Genomic DNA, 20,887 nt, shown 5'->3' with positions numbered 1-20,887 from the left:
CGTTTATTCACTCTAAAAGTAAGACAACAAATGAAACCACATTGTTTACAAATTTTAGTTTGCGTTAGGTAGTTACATAATATTTTAACCATGTTTCTCATCTCAGTTACAGTTAGCAGACGAGTCTCTCACTTAGCAGTTAACAAAGGACACCTAGCGTCAGCTGAAGGTAATGCAGACAAACACAGCCCTGGTCCATCATTAGGGCCTGTCTTATTTTCCTGTCTGTCATTAATGCAAATATAATGAAGCTATGTATAAAATCAGATTTATATACAGTACTTTGCAAAAGTCGTAAGACAACATTAGGGTTTCTGCCTTATTAAAGTAATATAATAACCACACACATTTCTCAGTCTCTGTATTATACATAGTGGTCAGTACAGTGGACAGCTATTCTCCAGCTGTTCTCTTGTATATTCATGGGTTTTGTTGTTTTAGTTCCATATCAGCCAACACAGTGGACGCTTATGCACCATCTCATACATTGCAATTCATGCAATTACAGTAGCTTTGCTGTTGTTGATAAACCTGATCTGCAACGTTTGTAAATCAGTTGCTAGTGGTTATTAGACTGTAATTAACAGTTTTCATATACTTTTTTTTTTTTTTGCATATTATCTCCATGAAGTGAGTAATAGCTAATATTTGAGTTTGCTAAAATGTGAGAAAACATCAGATTAGCTGCATTAAAAATGTTTTTATTTCATAGTTTTTATACAGTATATCACTTTCTGTTATTGTGTTTTAAATACATTTTTCTCTGCCTCAAAAATTAAACGCATGGTGTCCAGCTGAATGGATATTTTTGTAACTCCATAAAAAATAGGTTCATTTAAAAAAAAAAATTCAATCACATTGTTTTTTTCATGCCTAAAGAGGAATAAAAACACTCAGGAAAAAAAATCTTGACAAAGGTTCTCATAATTCATGCATCAAAGGGTTAAGATACATATAGATATATATAGATGCCTATATGGGAAGTATGTACAGCATTAACCCATAAAAACTCAGTGCTACTTTTGTGGCCAAGGTCAAGGTCAAGGTTACTTTATTTATACCTGTAGGGAGATTTGTTTTGCAGTCTAGGTGATTGCCTTGGCATTACAACAACACATACATTGAACATGCAAGACAGGCACTTGATCACGCTTACAGACAGGACAAAAAGTGCTCAGCGTTCCACCATTCATCGGTATAGCAGCATGGATAAATAAAAGAATAAAATAAATAAGATCAAATAAATAAAAACAAGATGCAATAAAACACAATAAAAACCAGAAAGGATAAAAACAACCCGGGATAAAAACCAGGATAAGAACATAAAATTAAATAATTTGAAGTCACAATAATAATAAATAGAGCAAAGAAATGGAATAAATAACTAAATAAGTTAGTAAAGTGCAATATCACCATTTCTTATTGAGCTCAGTGACGGCGACAGGAACAAAGCTATTTTTATAACACTGTGTCCTGCACCTTGGGACTAAGAACCTCCGTCCAGAGGAAAGGAGTTGAAATTCACCTCGTAAAGGATGGGAGTCATTGTTAAGAACTGATGAAGCCATCCTCTGTACCTGTTTAGTGTACAGGGAGGCGGGACAAGACTGGGACTCACCAATCAGGCGACTGGACCATCTCACTATTTCATTCAATGAGTTTCTCTCTGCAACTGAGGTCTGACTGAACCACGCCACCAGACAAAAAGATAAAAAAGACTCAATAAAGGAACGATAAAACTAAGTTAAAATGGTTCAGTCAGTGTGGAAGTGTGAAGGTTTTCTAAGGCAGTGGAGGCGCTGATGGCCCTTTTTACACACAGATCTGCAGTTTTCATTAAAACTCAGTTTTTCATCAATTATCGTCCCAAGATATTTGTATGATTGCACTTACTCTATAGTCAGTGGCAGTGGCAGTCCCCAAATGATTTTTTCTCTCTATTTAATCTTTCTTAAGTGATTTATCACTGTTTATTATAATGCTATCCTCTTTATTTTTCATTTTTTTCAGTGAAAATCTTCCCATATTTAATTTACTAACCATATAGATGTTCATAAAAGCTCAGATTAAAGTTGAGGGTGATTATATCAGAAACAGAGAAAACTGAAGAAAAAATGACTTTTTCAGTAAAATCTATTATTAACTGAACATTAACCAAGTGTGTCCATCCACTGTCACTGATCCAACTCCATGGGTTTTACTGGTGAATCAATGTTGTAGAAGATGATGGTGTTTCCAAGTTCACTACGGAGCCTCTGAACATCCAAATGGATCATATCTAATGACCATAAAAAGATGACAAACTGCATTTTGCACCAATTATTTACATGCATTGATAGGATTAGTGGATCAAAGGCATTAAACATTTTAGATCAGTAGATGCTTTTGGTCACTGGTGGATGTTTGGGTCTTTTTTGGTTTATAACAAAAGTTTCAGGGGAGAAAAGCAGCTTCCATAAATGAAAAATAGTGTGACCTCCCTTTGCACTTGACTTGTCTTTAAATCTTTTGGTTAAACAATATGTTATTTATTGCATACATTTTCTGTTGTTTCATACCAGGTTTGTATCAACACGTCAGGTGTTTCTAACTGTTTGTGCTGCTTCTTGTCATGGGTTCGAGGGGTCACACGAAATAGTGACTTTAACCTTTAGAACCAATTTACTTCAGTTGTTTGTGTGTCTTTTAAGGATGTGCACATAGTTATTGTGTTTTCTTGTTGTATCTGAAGAAAAGAGAATGAGAAGTACATTTGTGTGCTAATTTCAGCCCTGTGAAAACAACAAGCCTAGAAGTTGTGACTCTTACTCAGTACTGTATGTAAAGGGTTGCATTTTTACAGCCTTTAGTGTGGAAGTGCAAGCCAAAAAGAAAGAAAAAAAAAAACAATGACATGATAAAGCAAATAATACTGATCTGTTCTCTTGATTTTTGTTTTGTTTTGTTTTTCTATGTTTTAAGACAAAGTATTTGAGCTGAAAGCAGTCCCCTTGTCTCTTTATATGTTTAATGATAGTATAGGATAAAGCCTAAGCATAAATCTATTATTCCATTTATAGTAGTGACTTTCTGGAGAGGTCTTTTGAATTTTGCTGCAAAATACATCAATTTTATCCACAGGACATCTGTTTTCTTTAACTTGATCACTTATGTTTAACAACCTGCATCATGTCAGAAAAATAAGCAATCCCTATAATAAGTAGGCAATTATATACAATTATATTTTCATCCCTGTAAGAGACGGGTAAGAAATGAAAATCTAATGTATGACTCAACAGCTTCATGTTACAGTTTAATTGTGCAAATCCTGTGATGAAATTTGACACTTCTTTTGGGGGACCTTGGGGCAGATGACCTCCAGACTCAAGAATACTGGTAGCATCCCCTTATGAGAGAATCTGATCGGAATTCTGTATTTTTTTGTGTGCATCTTCATCCTTCTATCCCCTCAGGTCTCTCACTCTGAAATTATCATCTCTTTTTTTCTCTTTTCTTCTCTCTTCTCTCCCTGCTCAAAATCAGTCTGATAACTTTACTGCGATTACAGTATAATTGCAGTATAAATAACAGTAAAATATTGACTTTCTTAAGCACGACTTATGTAAGCAAGTCCTTATTTACCCAGCATGCACTGTGTTCTTGCCAGTAACAGTTAAGGGACAGAGTGACCTTCGCTCCATTTTTACTTCCTACCTCTCTAAGCAGGACAGGAGGAAATTAAATTCAACATATTATTATGTTCCTATGCTGTTGAGTTATTTGAGTTTTTCTATGTCACTTTAACAGTAGGTTTATAAAAGAAATTATTCTTAGACTTATGTGTCTTTTCTGCTGTAATTGTATTACCTGCTTTCTTTTTTAACCTACAGAGGCAAAATGAATACAATATGACTCCTTCAGTAGCCTGGCACAACACAGTTAGACCTGAAAGTCAATGAAAAGTTGTTGTTTTGATTTCTCATTAATATACGGCTTTGGAAATAATTATTAGACCCCAGTGACAAAGTGAGTGCATCAGTTGTAAAGCCATCAGGATTGTCTTGGTGAAAATGTGAGTCAAAATCTCATAAATAACATTTGAAACATTTGCTCTACAAATTTAAGAAGGAAAGAGAATAGGTTACATTTGGAAAAAGTCTCATTAACAAGCAACATATAATCTAAGAAATTCTGAGTTTGAAAAACAATCAAGAAACAATTAATACTGCAAGAAGTGAGTATCAAAAGGTTCTATTGAAAATTACAGATGGTCTAATAATTACTTCCAAAAAGGTCACTGAAGTTTGTTGTTAACACTTTGCTTGTAATGTTTCAAGTGTAATGTTTTCAATTTAATTAAACACTGCTTTACTATTACTAAACAAATAATTAGGACTACATGGGAATGAAAACTGGTAAGTTATAGCTATTATTTGCAGAAATCCTGGTTTTGTCAGTTGACTCCCTGTTTCTCATTTTCATATACAGTCTAATCCTTATCCAGTGCAGAGTTGAGGTGTCCTTGCAATACTGAAAAATAGTGTTCGATACATTTCTCCTCTATCATGTGCATTTAATTGTATACATACAAACCTGGAGATATGTATTCTGTTCAAGTTGTCTTATTTGGTGGTTTGGAAAGATGCTACTGCTGTGTAAATACTATGTAAAGACTCATCTCATTAAAATCCTAGGTGAAAACACATGAGTTTCTGGGAAGATGTGGTTAAAAAAAAATAAAAATAAAAACACTTTCTGGGCAGCACAGCATGAGATGACATGACAAATGAGGAGCAGACACCTGCAGAGAGGAGGAGTGTATTAATAAACATGATGATAGGAGTTTCTGATGAGGGTGAAGACCAGAGGAGTGTGTGGTCATCAGCCACTTTTGCTCTTTGCCTCCAACAGGAGGAAAAGCTAACGCAGTGCGTGTGGATGTGCTGACACCATTAAACTCTGTGGGTGAACCATCCTGCCATAGCCCTGCTGATGAGGTGGGGCAGCCATCAGACGTGACAGCAGATTAACTCTAGCTTTAGGCTGTTTTATAATGGTGTCCTTTCTTTTATGTGGTGTTGTGATGCTGCAGGGCATCACTAACCATCTGGGCCAGTGTTATGTAGTGGATTAGGCATGTGTAACAGGGAATTTCTCTCCCAGACAACTCAAAAATTATAAGGCTGTGGCTTAGGAGGTAGAGCGTGTCATCCAATACTCGAAGCTGGGGTGCCGGGTGCTGACACGTCAGCTTCACAGAAGTACAGTTGGTGTCGGCTGCTGCCTTATCGGTACAGACAGCTGCCTGTCAGCCAGCTGAGCCCATAAAAAAAAAAAAAGAAAGAAAAGAAAAAAAAGAAGCTGGGGTGCCGTAAGGGGGGGGGGGGGACATGACAATTTCATGGGGCCCCGCAGATATATGTTAGAAGTTGTGAAAATTTCGTGTTAGCTTTGGAGTAAAAGAGAGGCACAGAAGCCGGGATTTGGACATCCAAAGTTAAGGTTCACTTTTGGTTTCATGCCAGTTACAGCATTTATGGAACACACCCCATATATGGATAAGTGAGTGATGAGGATGAAGGCAGGAGAGAGGCAGGACCACAGCAGCAGGTCCAGAGATGATCCAGGTAAAACCTGTGAGGCAATAAAGCACAGAGACTCCAGGGAAGAAGACAGTTCTAAATAATCCCAAAGGCATCAGTTAGTGATAGGTGAGGTATTTAGGACAGTTTAAAACCGACAAAATTTTTTTACTAGGTTTTTTTTTTTGACACTAAATTTTTTTCCTGGGTTTTTTTCCCCACAAAATTTTTTCCTGTCCCCCCCCCCCCCTAAATTTTTTTTTCCTGTTTTTTTCACTTCCTATATTTTTTTCCTGTTTTTTTTTTACCCACAGAAGTTTTTTCCTATTTTTTTCCCCACAAATTTTTTCTCCTGTTTTTTTCCCACTAAGCACCCCCCCACACACACACACACACACACACACACACACACACACACACAACAAATTTACAGATATTTTTATTTTATGAAGGGCCCACAACGTTAACCTTTCATGGGGCCCACAGTTGTTAGCGGCACCCCAGACCCGAAGGGTTGGTGGTTTGAATCCCACTCTGTCCTAGTCATGTGCCGTTGTGTCCTTGGGCAAGACACTTCACCCACCTTTCCTCCAGTGTTACCCACACTGGTATATGAATGCGTGTGAACGTTCGGTAATGGTTGGAGGGCCGTTTAGCACGGAATGGCAGCCATGCTTCCATCAGCTACAGATGTAGTTTACCACCACCAGAGTGTGAATGTGAGAGCGAATGAATAATGGATCAGTAATGTAAAGGACTTTGGGTACCTTGAAAAGCACTATAGAAATCTAATCCATTATTATTATGATAATGATTATGATGATGATGATTATTATTATTATCAGTAGTAGTAGTAGTAGTAGTAGTAGTAGTAGTAGTAGTAGTAGTAGTAGTATTTAAAAACTCCAGTTGCTGGGATTGCTGTTTTATTTTGGACTGGTAAAGCCACCAGTTCATTGTAATGCACAACAAAGCATGGCAATAATTCTCATGTGGAGTAACTCAATTATAATTGCACCAGAGCATTTGGTGTACACTGCTGCAGGGCAATATCAAGCATGAGCAGGAGTGACATTGGTCTGGTATAACCTTCCTCTGCTCTTTACTCCAATCAGTTTATCTGGAACAGAAACGTGCGTAGGGCAGATAAGCGATACAGGAGTGCGTTCACATGCATGTATGTGCAGTGTAAATGACCTGCCTAGGGGTGACATTGTTGCCACTTGAGGTGCCATTTTACGCACGGCACCATATTTATGTGTGTGTTTAAACAAATGCATCTGTCCAAAACTGGTGGTGCGCAGGTGCATTCAAATTAGGGGGAGTTTCAGGTATAAAAAGCTTTTTCTGTAAAATTTTTCCTGTTTCTAACCATTGTGTGTGTGAGTGAAAGACTTGAGTGTGTGTTTGGGACTGAACCTCACTGACAGGCAAAATTTCGGGGGCGAAGAAGGATCGAGTGGTCTGGACCTCCATTGATTTAGGAGAGCAGTCCCCTATTACTCCTGCAACCATGAGTAAAAAGGTAGGAGACTTGGCATATTAGCTGATGGGCAGTTTGGGTAATATATGGGTGTAAGCACAGAAGGTCATTCATTCAGTGTTAATAAATCATTCCATCTGGTCACTTTAATTATACAATAAGAAGATATACTGTTGATAAATGAACAGTGTTTAGTAGTTGGGTATAATCCCAGTCCAACCTTGCAATATATTTCAATTTATCTATGTACTGTCACTTCAAACCTGGCTCTTAAATGTGTTATAGTACCACAACTTTTTTGTTAAGCTCTTTGTTCTTTTCTGTGAAGGCAAACATGAGCATAATCTACTCCAGTCAGTGAATTATAAGAGTTTACTCATATTAAAGTTGATATATTTTCTAATAAATGAGGTGTAAAAGTACTGAGGCCAGATGATATGTGGTCTACATGTGTATGAAAAGTGAAAAATGTAACATTTTATTGTGTCCATATTTTTTCCTCTTCTTTCTATTTCTTCTTAAAATGTGTATTATCGTCAAACTAATCAAATATACTTACATATGAACATCTCCCTGCGTCAGGACACTTACGACATGTTCGAGATGGATGGGGATATGGATAAGAAAAAGAAGAAAAAAATGAAGAAAAAGGAGAAACTGGAGGGCATGAAGAAGGAAATGGACATTGTAAGCCAACACATTAATCATGCTGTGATACAGTCTTTTATGTGAATGTGCAAACAGCCATGTGTGGTTTGAGCAAAGTGACCTTAACACACCCTGTTCCAACTGTCAACCACTGGTGTTCTCTGTCGCCTCCTGCAGGATGATCATGAAATTACAATTGAAGAGTTGGAAATGAGGTACACAACCAGTGTTACTAAGGTAAATAATCCTTTCTTTCTTTCTTTCTTTCTTTCTTTCTTTCTTTGAAGGTTGGCGGAAACATGTGAAGGAAAACTCAAACATTATTTAAACTATGATGAATATAAGGCACTAAGGCTTTCACATATGTTAACTTCTCATTTTATATAATTTCTAAAACATATAGCCATTTGTGTCGAAGAATATTGAAAAAAGTATTAATTAATAGGGAAGAAAATCATAAATTAAAAGGTAAATATAATGTGCACAATGGGGAAAATCTTTTGTGTTTCTATCCACGGGGTGAATTATGGAACAGGATGAATGTGGGGTTAAAACAATGTCCAAATATAATTCAGTTTACACAGAGCTATAAAGAGAAGATTTTTATAAGATATTAGGACCAAAATGCTTGAATAACAGTAGGTTTCTTCCGTTTAGTCTTTGGGTTTGAGGGGAAAAACTAATAATAATATTATTGTTGTTTCCTCTTGGTTTGGTGGAGCTCTAACTGACTACATTAGTGGTCGACTGGCTCAGTGTCAGGACTCTGAAATATTGTAGCACATGAGAAAAGGGATGGGATTAGATAAGCATTTACTTCATTACTGCTTTTTGGATGTAGATTACACATGTATTTCCTCTGAATAACAGTATAAATTTCTTCTTTTGTTTGTTATTCTGGTTATAATTTGCTTCAGGTATTTTTGCCTTTGTTGGTGTATCAAATCAAATCAAATCAAATTTTATTTATATAGCGCCAAATCATAACAAAAGTTATCTCATGACGCTTTACATATAGAGTTGGTTGAAACCAGACTCTAAGCCAATTTACAGAAACCCAACAGAATCCTCCAGGAGCAAACACTTGTGACTGGTAACAGTGATGAGGAAAAACTTCCCTTTAACAGCAGAACCTGGAGCAGACCCAGACTACTGGAGGATGGCCGTCTGCCTTGACCAGTTGGAGTTCATTCTTTCTTTCTTTCTTTCTTTCTTTCTTTCTTTCTTTCTTTCTTTCTTTCTTTCTTTCTTTCTTTCTTTCTTTCTTTCTTTCTTTCTTTCTTTTCCTTAGTTTTACAGGTTTTCATTTCTTTCTTTTGCCTCTTCCCACAGGGTTTGACCACCACCTTTGCCACTCAGGTTTTGGAGAGAGATGGTCCTAATGAACTGAAGCCCCCCAAAGGAACACCAGAGTATGTCAAGTTTGCCCGTCAGCTGGCTGGAGGGCTGCAGTGCTTGATGTGGGTCGCTGCTGTCATCTGCTTCATTGCTTTTGGAATTGAACTTGGAAGAGGAAATCTCACCTGTTTTGACGATGTGAGCTATTTACCTTCACATATATTTCATTTTTGTATTTTCATCCTAAAATCCTCCAATATTTATCTTTTCGTTTTGTCACTCAGCTGTACCTTGCCATCACCCTCATTGCTGTTGTCGTGGTTACTGGTTGCTTTGGTTACTACCAAGAGTTCAAGAGTACTAACATCATTGCCAGCTTCAAAAATCTAGTGCCACAGGTATGTTCACTTGATCAACAAGAATAAATACATCTCCAAAAGACTCACCTTCTCATGTTTTATAGGGTCATTTCTCTGAAAACTCATGTTCATCACTCACATCCTTTCTTGCCTTTCTTTTCCCTCAAACACTCACTTTACTCTCAATCTACAAAAACAGCAAGCCGTCGTAATCCGTGATGGACAGAAGAACCAGATCAATGCCAACCAGTTAGTGGTGGGAGATTTAGTGGAGATTAAAGGAGGAGATCGAGTGCCTGCTGATATTCGCGTCATCACTTCTCAGGGTTGCAAGGTAGAGCACCCACATCCTGGACATATGAATATAGAAAGAACAGCTGCTTCATAAGAAAAATTAAACCTAGTTTCATCCAAGATGGGGCTCAGTTGTTGCCTGTATTACTGCAACATCTTCAGTAGACCTGGCAGTCTAATGACTTAATGGAAGAACATGTCTTTAATTGTGTCATGTCTGTTAGACGAATGGTGTCAAATAGTTCCTTCTAATTTTGTGGAAACTTCACCATCTTATTATGATGTTTTGTATGTTCCAGGTGGATAACTCATCCTTGACAGGGGAGTCTGAACCGCAGACCAGGAGTCCAGAATATACTCATGAAAGTCCACTGGAGACCAGAAATATTGCTTTCTTCTCTACCACCTGTTTGGAAGGTGCAGCAAACACACAACACATATTGAATCTGTTTTGAGAACTTATTATATTTTTATGCACAACCTTGTAATATTTTGCACAAGTACAATCAGCTTAATTTTCTCCTTAGATGCCCCATCATTAGCAGAGAAAACACTTTGCTAAACTGTCCTCTCCTCTGCAGGTGTGGCCACTGGTATCATTATCAACACCGGTGACCGTACCATCATTGGTCGAATTGCCAGCTTGGCAAGTGGTGTCGGTAATGAGAAAACACCCATTGCTATAGAAATCGAACATTTTGTGGACATCATCGCTGGTTTGGCCATCTTTTTTGGGTTTACTTTCTTCGTTGTGGCCATGTTCATTGGATACGCTTTCCTGGAAGCCATGATCTTCTTCATGGCTATTGTAGTGGCTTATGTGCCAGAGGGACTGCTCGCCACTGTTACTGTGAGTAAATGAAACTACATGGGAACCATACATGTCTTTATTATGTCTGATTTTCATAATGATATTCTATATTTGATGATTTATATATTACAATATATGGATAATCAAGTGGATTATGTATTGTAGTACTACATTTTATAACACCCTATACTTGGTTTGTTAGAAAACATCTAATATAATGTCATTGTTCTGTAGGTTAAACAAATTGACAGGTGTTTCTCTGTGTCTATGTGAACAGGTCTGTCTGTCTCTGACGGCTAAACGATTAGCCAGGAAGAACTGTGTTGTAAAGAACCTGGAAGCTGTGGAAACTCTCGGTTAGTATGACACATGTTTAAGTATAATAATAATGATAATAGTACGATAATGTCCTACTGATCCTAAGTGGTGAGTTGAAGTACACTATATGGGCAAAACAATGGGTCAAATCACACCTTCATTTTTTAATTTAAAGCCTGTTTTTTCTTCTTGACTGAGGCTTGACGAAACCAACTTTTGGTTTTAAATTGTTATTTATGACCACAATGTGACAAATATTTCAGAGATCTAGAGGCAGAACATTTAAAACCACTATGATTTTATATATATTAAAAAAAGAAACAGTGTTGAGTCATTTCTGACACATTGTGAGGTGTTGATGACAGTATAAACAGCATCAACCCTAAAGAGGAATAAAAACATTTATTGCAATCATATTTTTAGCACTAAAAAAATAACAATATGTTAGTGTATTTGTAATTATCACATTGTATCTCAGCTCCCTGGTAGCAGTGAAACACCTAAATCCAATGTGTCCCAGTTCTTTTACTTATACAATTTAAATACATGTTTTATTCAGGGAGCGCTTCTCTACTTTTACCATGAACTTTTCTGACATTCATGCATTTTTAACCAGCTCATTAGCTGTGTGATCCGGGGGGTGGGTTATGATCTCATTTGACTATTTTATTATCAAGTGCAATGCAATTATTATGATGCATCATGTTTGGATTGATTTTTGCAGTTTTTAACCTGACAGTTTTCCATAATATGGAATAAGAGTTGAAGCTCCTTGTTGCTGTGGTTATTCAGTGTATAACTGCTAAACTGTGTGTTTTCAGGCTCCACCTCCGTGATTTGTTCTGATAAGACTGGCACACTGACCCAGAACAGGATGACTGTAGCCCACCTCTGGTTTGACAACCAGATCCACGCTGCTGACACCACTGAGGATCAGTCAGGTAAACCGATGAGTCATCTAAAGGTTTAACACAGGATCGTACCAATCCACAGTGGAGTGACGCTGTTCTACCCTCTGACTTCAGGCCAGAGTTTTGATCAGTCTTCAGAAACATGGCGCTCCTTGGCCAGAGTGGCTTCTCTGTGTAACAGAGCTACATTCAAACCTGATCAAGAGGGAATTCCAATTCCAAAGGTACATTTTCGATACTACACCATAATCTCAATGTCAACATTTTTGAGGCAATGAAGCAAAATGTTTCCCCATCACTCTGCCTCATTGTCCACTAGATCAATGCACAGAATCTAAAACATGTTCCCAACATTGTTCTTTTTAAGCAGACCATCATAATTCAGTTTACAAGGCTTTATCTGTAAACTGAGAGAAAAATACATCTCCTCATCTCTTTATATTATCCTGAATAGGTAACACATTCAGCCTTATAGAGCTAGATTTAGATAAAGGTAAAAAGGTAGTTTCATTATTATTTCTTCACTTCACTTCAAAAAAACTGAGTGTCTGCTGGATGTTAATACAAGATTCATTCAAGTAGAATCATGATGATTGTAATTTTTATTAGTAATAATATGAAACATGCATAGAATAGAATAGAATAGAATAGAATAGAATAGAATAGAATAGAATAGAATAGAATGTCATTGTGCAATAAGGCACAATGAAAATGTGGGCTCTCCTCACAGCGGTACACTGTGTAGCATACAGAAAACACAATTGTAATAGAAAAGTAAAAATTTAAAATGCACATTTATTTACTAACCTATATAAAATCTCTTCTTGGGTCATGATCCAGTGTGTGGGAATAGATGTTACCAAATGATATGTTGGATGATAAAGAATGCTTTGCTCTAAATGTGATTTGACTTGTATCTGTACTGAATGTCTTCATGTGATTTCACACAGAGGATTGTGGTTGGTGACGCATCAGAAACAGCTCTGCTGAAGTTCACTGAGCTCACTGTTGGGAACATTATGGACTATCGAAACCGCTTCAAGAAAGTGGTGGAAGTGCCTTTTAACTCCACCAATAAGTTTCAGGTGAGAGCAGGGTGGTTGGTGTAAATGAGAGTACATTATCAGCTGCTTTACTGTAAACAAAGACATGATGACTTTTGTTTTTACATTAACATGTGGAGTCACTTTGTGATGCTGTTGTGACACTGTGGCCTCTGTCTTCAGCTGTCGGTCCATGAACTGGAGGATCCTCTGGACCTGCGCTACCTGTTGGTGATGAAGGGAGCACCTGAGCGAATCTTAGAGCGCTGTTCCACCATTTTAATTAAAGGCCAGGAGCTGCCACTTGATGAACAGTGGAAAGAGGCTTTTCAGACCGCTTACATGGACCTGGGAGGACTGGGAGAAAGAGTCCTAGGTTAGAGGATTTCTACGCTTGTAGCCTTGACTCTTATGTTACATTACAATATAAAAATGACTCAGCCATCCATTTAAGTTGTGATCAGCTTCCTCGACTATCTGCTCTTGTCTAGGACACATACACATGGTGTTGTGTTGCATAATATTTGAAATTATTCATTACTATTTATCTGCTGCTCTTCTTCCATCAGGTTTCTGTCATATTTATTTGAATGAGAAAGAGTTTCCCCGAGGCTACCTTTTTGACCCAGATGAGATGAATTTCACCACATCAGGTCTGTGCTTTGCTGGTCTTATCTCAATGATTGATCCTCCAAGAGCCACCGTACCAGACGCTGTGATGAAGTGTCGAACTGCTGGTATCAGGGTGCGTCCACAAACAAAAATCAGTTTTTGGTATCTGATAAACATATGTCTTTTCGTTTGTTAGTTCAGGGACCACATACCACCCAATGTGACCTCAAGTAAAATAATAAAGTAATGACTGCTCCATATTTTTTCTTGGTTTAATGTGAAAAAAGTTAAACTACAATATGGAAATACTTATATTTACGAACTATCATTTCACAATAAAATGTGAATAACCTGAACAAATATGAATAACTTTAAATGTCTTAAGAAAAATAAGTGCAATTTTAACATTATCCCTGTTACTAAATGCTTTGTGCATTTGTAGATCCACTGTGATCTGTAAGTTGCGTTAATGATAACCTGAGACATCCTACTGATGGAATTGCACTTTTGTTTTGTTTTTTTGTTGTTTTTTTTTTACAAGAAATTTCCTGTTGTACTTTGTTGTTCAGTTTATTCACATTTTCATCATTTGAAAATTTTCCTGCTAAAACAAAGACAACATTTTTTCCCTATTATTTATAGGTTATTATGCTATTATTTTACCGGTCCCCTGAACTACAATGAGTTTGACACCCCTGCAATACTGAATATATTTTGTATTCCTAGGTTGTCATGGTAACAGGAGACCATCCAATCACAGCACGAGCTATTGCAGCCAACGTTGGCATCATCTCAGAGGGCAGCGAAACAGTGGAAGATATCGCACAAAGAAAACGCATACCTGTGGAGCAAGTCAACAAAAAGTATCCCATCACTCATCACAACCATGAGACATACACCTGTTGTCTCTGCATGTGTCTACACCTGTGTCTTCACCATTTGCTGATATATTTGTGTGTCCACCACTGTCCGGTGTTTGCAGAGACGCCCGTGCTTGTGTGATCAGTGGCGGTCAACTGAAAGAAATGACCGCTGACGAGTTGGATGACGCGCTTAGAAACCATCCTGAAATGGTGTTTGCAAGAACTTCTCCACAGCAGAAACTGATCATAGTGGAGAGTTGTCAACGTCTGGTAAATACACATCCTCCCACACCCTTTAGTGACTGTTTTTTTTTTGAGAGGGAACAAGAAGTACTTTCCTTTTCTGAGCCTTGTCAGCTTCAGATCTAGTGTGTTTGATCAAACTCCATTTTCAGGTTTTAAAAGAGCTTTAAGAAGTGTGTCATTCCCCTAGGGCTCCATCGTTGCTGTAACAGGTGATGGTGTGAACGACTCCCCTGCTCTGAAGAAGGCTGACATTGGTGTTGCCATGGGAATCGCTGGCTCAGATGCTGCGAAGAATGCGGCCGACATGATCCTGCTGGACGATAACTTTGCTTCTATTGTCACTGGAGTGGAGCAGGGTGAGCCTCGAAAAGAGAACATTATCCAGTATATGTAGCTTCTCAAAGTGGTCGTAGGTTTAAATATTTCAGTTTAGATGTATTTTATAATATTTTAAAACTACAGAAGCAGCCCTTCCTTTTTGTTTTGTTTACTTTACACACATGAAAAGGAAAAGGCCTCAGTTTTATGGCAGGCTGACAGGATGTGACAAACTTAAAACGTTTCTCTGCCCTATATATAGTATAGTGCAGGGGTGTCAAACATACGGCTCACAGGCCAAAACTGGCCCGCCAAAGAATCCAATCTGGCCTGTGGGATGAATTTGCAAAGTGCAAAAATTACACTGAAGATATTAACAGTCAAGGGTGTTGAACTTGTTTTAGTTCAGGGGCCACATACAGCCCAATGGGATCCCCATTAAAATAATATCATAATAACCTATAAATAATGGCAACTCCAAATTTTCTTCTTGGTTTAATATGAAAAAAGTCAAATTACGATATGGAAATTTGGAAAAAGACAAAAATCCAGGCACTTACCTGGTTAGAAAATTTTGAAAATTAAAAAAAAAAAAACTTTATTCCATGAGGGCCTGTAGACCAGTTCATAAGGGCTGGAGTAAAAAAACACACAGTGTCAGCATGTACCTTCTTCAGGGTGTTCAACAAAAAGCATGAATTTTTGTCTTTTTCCAGTTGTTCATGCCCTCTCCATGAGCACCTTTGGTTTGCTGAATACCAGTAGCTGCCTGTTAAATTGTTTTTTTGACAATATGGAAATATTTATATTTACAAACTAGAAGCACTCGGAGAGCGCAGACCTCCGCCAAGGCTGATCAGTGCCCCCCCCCGTGGGCCCCCCCCACCCCTGATCACCACCAAAATTTAATCATTTCTTCCTTATCCCATTTCCAACAAACCCTGAAAATTTTATCCAAATCTGTCCATAACTTTTTGAGTTATGTTGCACACTAACGGACAGACAAACAAACAAACAAACAAACAAACAAACAAACAGACAAACAAACAAACCCTGGCAAAAACATAACCTCCTTGGTGGAGGTAACTATCCTTTCACAATAAAATGTGAATAACCTGAGCAAATATGAACTACCTTAAATGTCTTAAGAAAAATAAGTGCAATTTTAACAATATTATGCCTGTTCCTAAATGCTTCATGCATTTGTAGTCCCACTGTGATCTGTAAGTCATGTTAGGGATAACCTGAGACGTAATATTGATGGAATTACACTTTCATTTTTTATAAGAAATTTCATGTTGTACATGGTTGTTGAGGTTATTCACATTTTTATAATGTGATTTAATTTTTTTCACACTAAAACAAAGTGAGACATTTTGAGTTGTCATTATTTATAGGCTATTTTACTATAATTTTACTGGTCTGGCCCACTTGAGATCATATTGGGTTGTTTGTGGCCCCTGAACTAAAACGACTTTGACACACCTGTTAAAGTGTCGAATGGTATTTACGCATGAGTTACTATTTTTTATGTTTTTATGGTTTAATTGCAAGTGTATAACCAGGTTTAGTATCATATTTACTTCAAAGATTTGATATCTTTTGTCAGCTTTATGCAAAACCTATGAAAGGTGACATGATATCTAATAAAATTAACAAAATAACTTTTTATTAAAAGCCAAAAACAGTGCAAATCAGAAAAAAATTTAACCACATTATCACTATGGCAAATAAATACTACGATGATTATTACTTGTAATATGTTTATGTTGCATTTTGTGGCTTTATTCCAATTTTTCTGTTAAAATTGTTTATGAAAATGACCTTTTTGACTGCTAGTTAAAGCTGGTAACTATAGTAACCGTGAAGGTAGACAGTATTTTTTACCAACCAGGACGTAGTTGTGTAAGAGGAAATGTCATGACAGTGGATTTCACCCTAAGACTGCATAAACAAAATAAAACTGTGTCTGTAGGTCGTCTTATCTTTGATAACCTGAAGAAGTCCATTGCCTACACACTCACCAAGAACATTCCTGAGCTCACTCCGTATCTGATCTACATCACCGTCAGCGTGCCTCTTCCTCTGGGCTGTATCACCATCCTCTTCATTGAGCTGGCCACAGACATTGTAAGTCAATATGCTATTAGTGTCAGTTTATGATGAACTAAGCAGCTTTTTTACGATTATTGCACATCTAACTATCACCGTTAAACTAACTTTTTATTTCAAAAGTGTCTCCCATTTGCTTGTGTAATGACTGCATCATTAAACACCATCATCACTGCTGTGGGCAGAACAACCATGTGTTTATTTACTCTATCTATCCTGTAGTTCCCTTCTGTATCTCTGGCTTATGAGAAAGCAGAGAGTGACATTATGCACCTGAAACCCAGGAACCCTCGTCGTGATCGGCTGGTAAATGAAGCGCTGGCTGTGTACTCGTACTTCCAGATTGGTGAGACTATGCCCTCTGCAAACAACACTGCACACAATCAGTCAACTCAACTTATTATGCAGGACCACGTTGAACCGTTTGTTTGGTCTATTTCTGTTTGTTGTAGGAGCCATCCAGTCGTTCGCAGGTTTTACAGATTATTTCACAACCATGGCCCAGGAGGGTTGGTTTCCACTCCTGTGTGTCGGCCTGCGCTCTCAGTGGGAGGACGTTCATCTTCAGGACTTAAAGGACAGCTATGGACAGGAATGGGTTAGTATGGACAGGACATACAGGGGTCATTAATGGGTCCGACACTGTAGACACTCATTTACCTCTTAGAAAATGGCAGCCATATTTATGTGGCATATGTATTCTTGTATTTTATTCTTTTATTTTAGTTTATATTTATTCTCCTGTACAGGACTTTGGTCCACTATGGTTGTTTTAAAGTGCTTTACAAATAGAGTAGAAAGAGAGAGCTTAACCCTTTCATGCATGCATTATGAAAAAAAGTATCTAGATTTTTTTGTAGATTGATTTTATTACTCAAAAGTAGGCTAAAGTTGAAATGTATTTAGAATTTTTTAAAAAATAGGGTTTTATTAAGAAGATATTTAACCTCCTGAGACCCAGGAAAGTACAAGTTTTGGCTTTTTTTTAAATTAAATAATTGCATATATTGGAAACATCATGAGGCAACAGTTTTTTCAGCTGCTTTTAAATTTTTTTGTAATGGAATATGTCCTTTCGGTGGACTGCTTTTTTTTCTTTTTTTTTTTTTTTTATAAAGCTGGGAAACTCTTGTCCAGAAACGTAGACAGAAAACCCATAGCTAGGTCTAAGGAGGTTAACTTTATAAGAACAGAACAGTCAAAATTCTAGAATTAAGATGATATTGTTTTTCATTGTATTGCTTAGGGTCTGTAGAGACTGCCCCCATGTGGTTTAGAGAATATTGCCTTTATAAACCCTTGGGAAGTGAGCTTAAACTATGTGTCCACAAATGTGGACGTTGTGCATGAAAGGGTTAATTGTTAATCTTCCCCTGTAAGTCGTTTTGGAAAAAAGCATCTACCAAATGCATAAATGTAAATGCATTTATATTCTAATCAGTAACGTCACATCTTTCTGCCGTCTTTGCTGCAGACCTTCAGTCAGAGGTTGTACCAGGAGTACACATGCTACACTGTGTTCTTTGTCAGTATAGAGATCTGTCAGATCTCAGATGTGCTGATCAGGAAGACTCGGCGTCTGTCTGTGTTCCAGCAGGGCTTCTTCAGGTCAGTCCACCTGGTCTGTCTGTTCTATTACATTATTATCATCAAGAATAACCAGTGGTGGATGAAATGCTCACTTTTTTACTTAAGTAAAGCACAGATACAGGGGTAAAAAGTTTACTTAAGTAAAAGTAAAAGTATCCAGGGAAAAATCTACTTAAGTAAAAGTACTCATTTTAAAATGTACTTAAAAAGCAAAAGTATTTGATCCAAATTCAACCATTATACTTAATAAAGCAAATATTGATTAAAAGTGATGGAATTGGACGTTTGGTAAATATACAAAGAAAGAACCAGCATTAGCCTATGACTGTTCATCTTATTACCTCTGCCAAGGAGGTCATGGTTTTGCCAGCATTGGTTTGTTTGTCTGTCTGTCTGTCCGTGTGCAAAATAACTCAAAAAATTATGGAGGGATTTGGATGAAAATTTCAGGAAATGCTGATACTGGCACAAGGAACAAATGACAAAATTTTGGTGGTGATCGTGGGGGCGGGGGGGCACTGATCTGCCTTGGCAGAGGTCTGCGCTCTCCAAGTGCTTCTCTAGTTTAGTACTGAGACTGTAAACAGAAGCAGAACAAACTCTGGTCTCAAACTATAAAGAGGACCCACAACAAACAGAATCTTCTGGCACAGTTATCAACCCAACAGGCCAGACATTTCTAAATCTGAATATTACCAGCATTTCTGATTCAACTTCAAAAGGAGTTTTTTTGAATTGTGTCACGCTCCTTTGGGACAGAAGATCAATCCAGCTGTACCTCTATGCTCTAAAATGAAGTGAGGTATGAGTGAAGTAAAAGTAAAAAAGTATCCCTGAATAAATTTACTTAAGTAAAATATAGATACATAAAAAACTGACTTTAGTGCAGTAATGAAGTACTTTTACTTTATTACATTCCACCACTTAGAATTAATGCATTGACATTCCCAGGATTATTCCACTTTCATCTGGATATACTGATGATCATACTACTTCCTCTGAAATAAGCTAAAAAAGTTAATGATTTCCAGTGCCAAATCATCGTTTTGCATCATTCTGTGAGCATGATTAACCTCACTTCATTACCTGAATTTTCAATTATGACATCCTTTTGCATTTTCATTAGGCCAGGATTGAATGTAAACTGACTGGCTTCTACTTGGGTGTTTGATGATATATTCTGTTTTCATCTGTGTGTAGGAATCGGGTCTTGGTGACAGCCATCATCTTCCAGCTCTGCCTGGGTAACCTGCTGTGTTACTGCCCTGGAATGCCCAATATCTTCAATTTCATGCCCATCAGGTAACATTACACAGTGATCTGCTGCATGACTTGACTTGGTGAAACATGGTGAAATTGCCTTCAGGTTCTATCGACTAAATCCAAAGGCTGAATCTACTTGTTTACCATTCATTACAGTTTTTCTTACTTTTATGGTGTGTGCTGTTGATAGCTTGTTTTAGTTTTTGTTCCACTATTTAACAACTTTTTTATTCTTCATTCTTTTGCTCTATTTCATTGTTTTTATCATTTATTTCTTACCCTTTTGCCTGTGTGCTTGGTTTGTTGCCACCAGGTATTAATTTTCTGCCTTACCTTCTGCTGTGTCACTTCAGTTTTATTTTTATCGCAAACATTTTTTATTTTTACATTTACTTTCCAGGGTCCAGTGGTGGTTTGTTCCTGTTCCGTACGGTATTTTAATCTTCGTCTACGATGAGATCAGGAAGTTAGGAGTCAGAAGATATCCAGGAAGTAAGTCTATATCCTTCATCCCACTTATTTATGAGTCAAAATCTCCACTTCCAAAGAGCTTTCATTGACATGTGACCATTCTCTCTCAGGTTGGTGGGATCAGGAGTTATACTACTGAGACCACAGAAGTTCTTTCTTTCATCAATCAATCAACGTGGAAGCACTCAGGTCCAGAGGGCTGCAAACCCAGAGGACCCCACTCTCTTTACCGCTTGTCTATATTTCTTTGTGATCTATGTATTTATAGCTCAACTTGTCTTTTAATATGAACATAATAAATATTCACAAGTGCCAAAATCTTTTACACAAAACCAGAAGGCAACAAAACTAACTTGCAGATTTAATATGTTACAGCTCTTTGGATTAAGCTGCATTGTATTTGTACAAATAAAGAATTATCAGACTTATGATAACCCCAAATCTTAAAAAACACAGCTGTTCTTTTTTTATTGCTTCCTCTTTATGTTTTGGCAACGTCTCTTTAAAGTTTGACTTTTCAGTTCTTAAAAATGTTTTATCCATATTATTGTATTTTAAGTGCAGAATTTGTTCTTTGCTTTGTGAAGCTTCACATTGGCAAAGATGTTTAAAAGGGTAGTGTGATTCTATTTGTACTTACAAAAAA

At 37.3% G+C, this 20,887-nt stretch overlaps 1 protein-coding gene across 2 annotated transcripts; it reads left to right on the top strand.

The window, feature by feature from the left end:
* Nucleotides 1-8: 8 nt before the first annotated feature.
* On the top strand, nt 9-20,868 carry LOC115435916 (potassium-transporting ATPase alpha chain 1). 2 transcript variants are annotated; one of them, XM_030158545.1, is made up of 25 exons: nt 9-169; nt 6,992-7,086; nt 7,627-7,731; nt 7,870-7,929; nt 9,025-9,228; nt 9,315-9,428; nt 9,589-9,723; nt 9,983-10,100; nt 10,265-10,533; nt 10,772-10,850; nt 11,634-11,753; nt 11,838-11,947; nt 12,674-12,808; nt 12,950-13,142; nt 13,336-13,511; nt 14,105-14,241; nt 14,361-14,511; nt 14,675-14,843; nt 16,781-16,935; nt 17,140-17,263; nt 17,370-17,515; nt 18,392-18,525; nt 19,708-19,809; nt 20,171-20,262; nt 20,352-20,868. In XM_030158545.1, exons 1-25 carry the CDS (start codon nt 91-93, stop codon nt 20,378-20,380), a joined length of 3,231 nt encoding a protein of 1,076 aa, XP_030014405.1. In that variant the 5' UTR covers nt 9-90; the 3' UTR covers nt 20,381-20,868. The 2 variants fall into 2 exon arrangements, with proteins under 2 accessions (XP_030014405.1, XP_030014406.1); XM_030158546.1 differs by lacking the exon at nt 9-169 and adding an exon at nt 6,466-6,892.
* Nucleotides 20,869-20,887: the final 19 nt, after the last annotated feature.

This window comes from Sphaeramia orbicularis, chromosome 16 (assembly GCF_902148855.1).
Source record: "Sphaeramia orbicularis chromosome 16, fSphaOr1.1, whole genome shotgun sequence".
Classification (NCBI taxonomy): Eukaryota; Metazoa; Chordata; class Actinopteri; order Kurtiformes; family Apogonidae; genus Sphaeramia; species Sphaeramia orbicularis.
This window is presented reverse-complemented; position numbering and strand designations above follow the sequence as displayed.

Excerpts from the sequence above, each read along its gene's own strand:
- LOC115435916 (XM_030158545.1), top strand. The coding sequence starts at position 91 with ATGTTTCTCATCTCAGTTACAGTTAGCAGACGAGTCTCTCACTTAGCA. Across the intron at positions 10,534-10,771 it reads GACTGCTCGCCACTGTTACT|GTCTGTCTGTCTCTGACGGC; the intron begins GTGAGTAAATGA and ends CTATGTGAACAG. Across the intron at positions 14,242-14,360 it reads GTGGAGCAAGTCAACAAAAA|AGACGCCCGTGCTTGTGTGA; the intron begins GTATCCCATCAC and ends CGGTGTTTGCAG.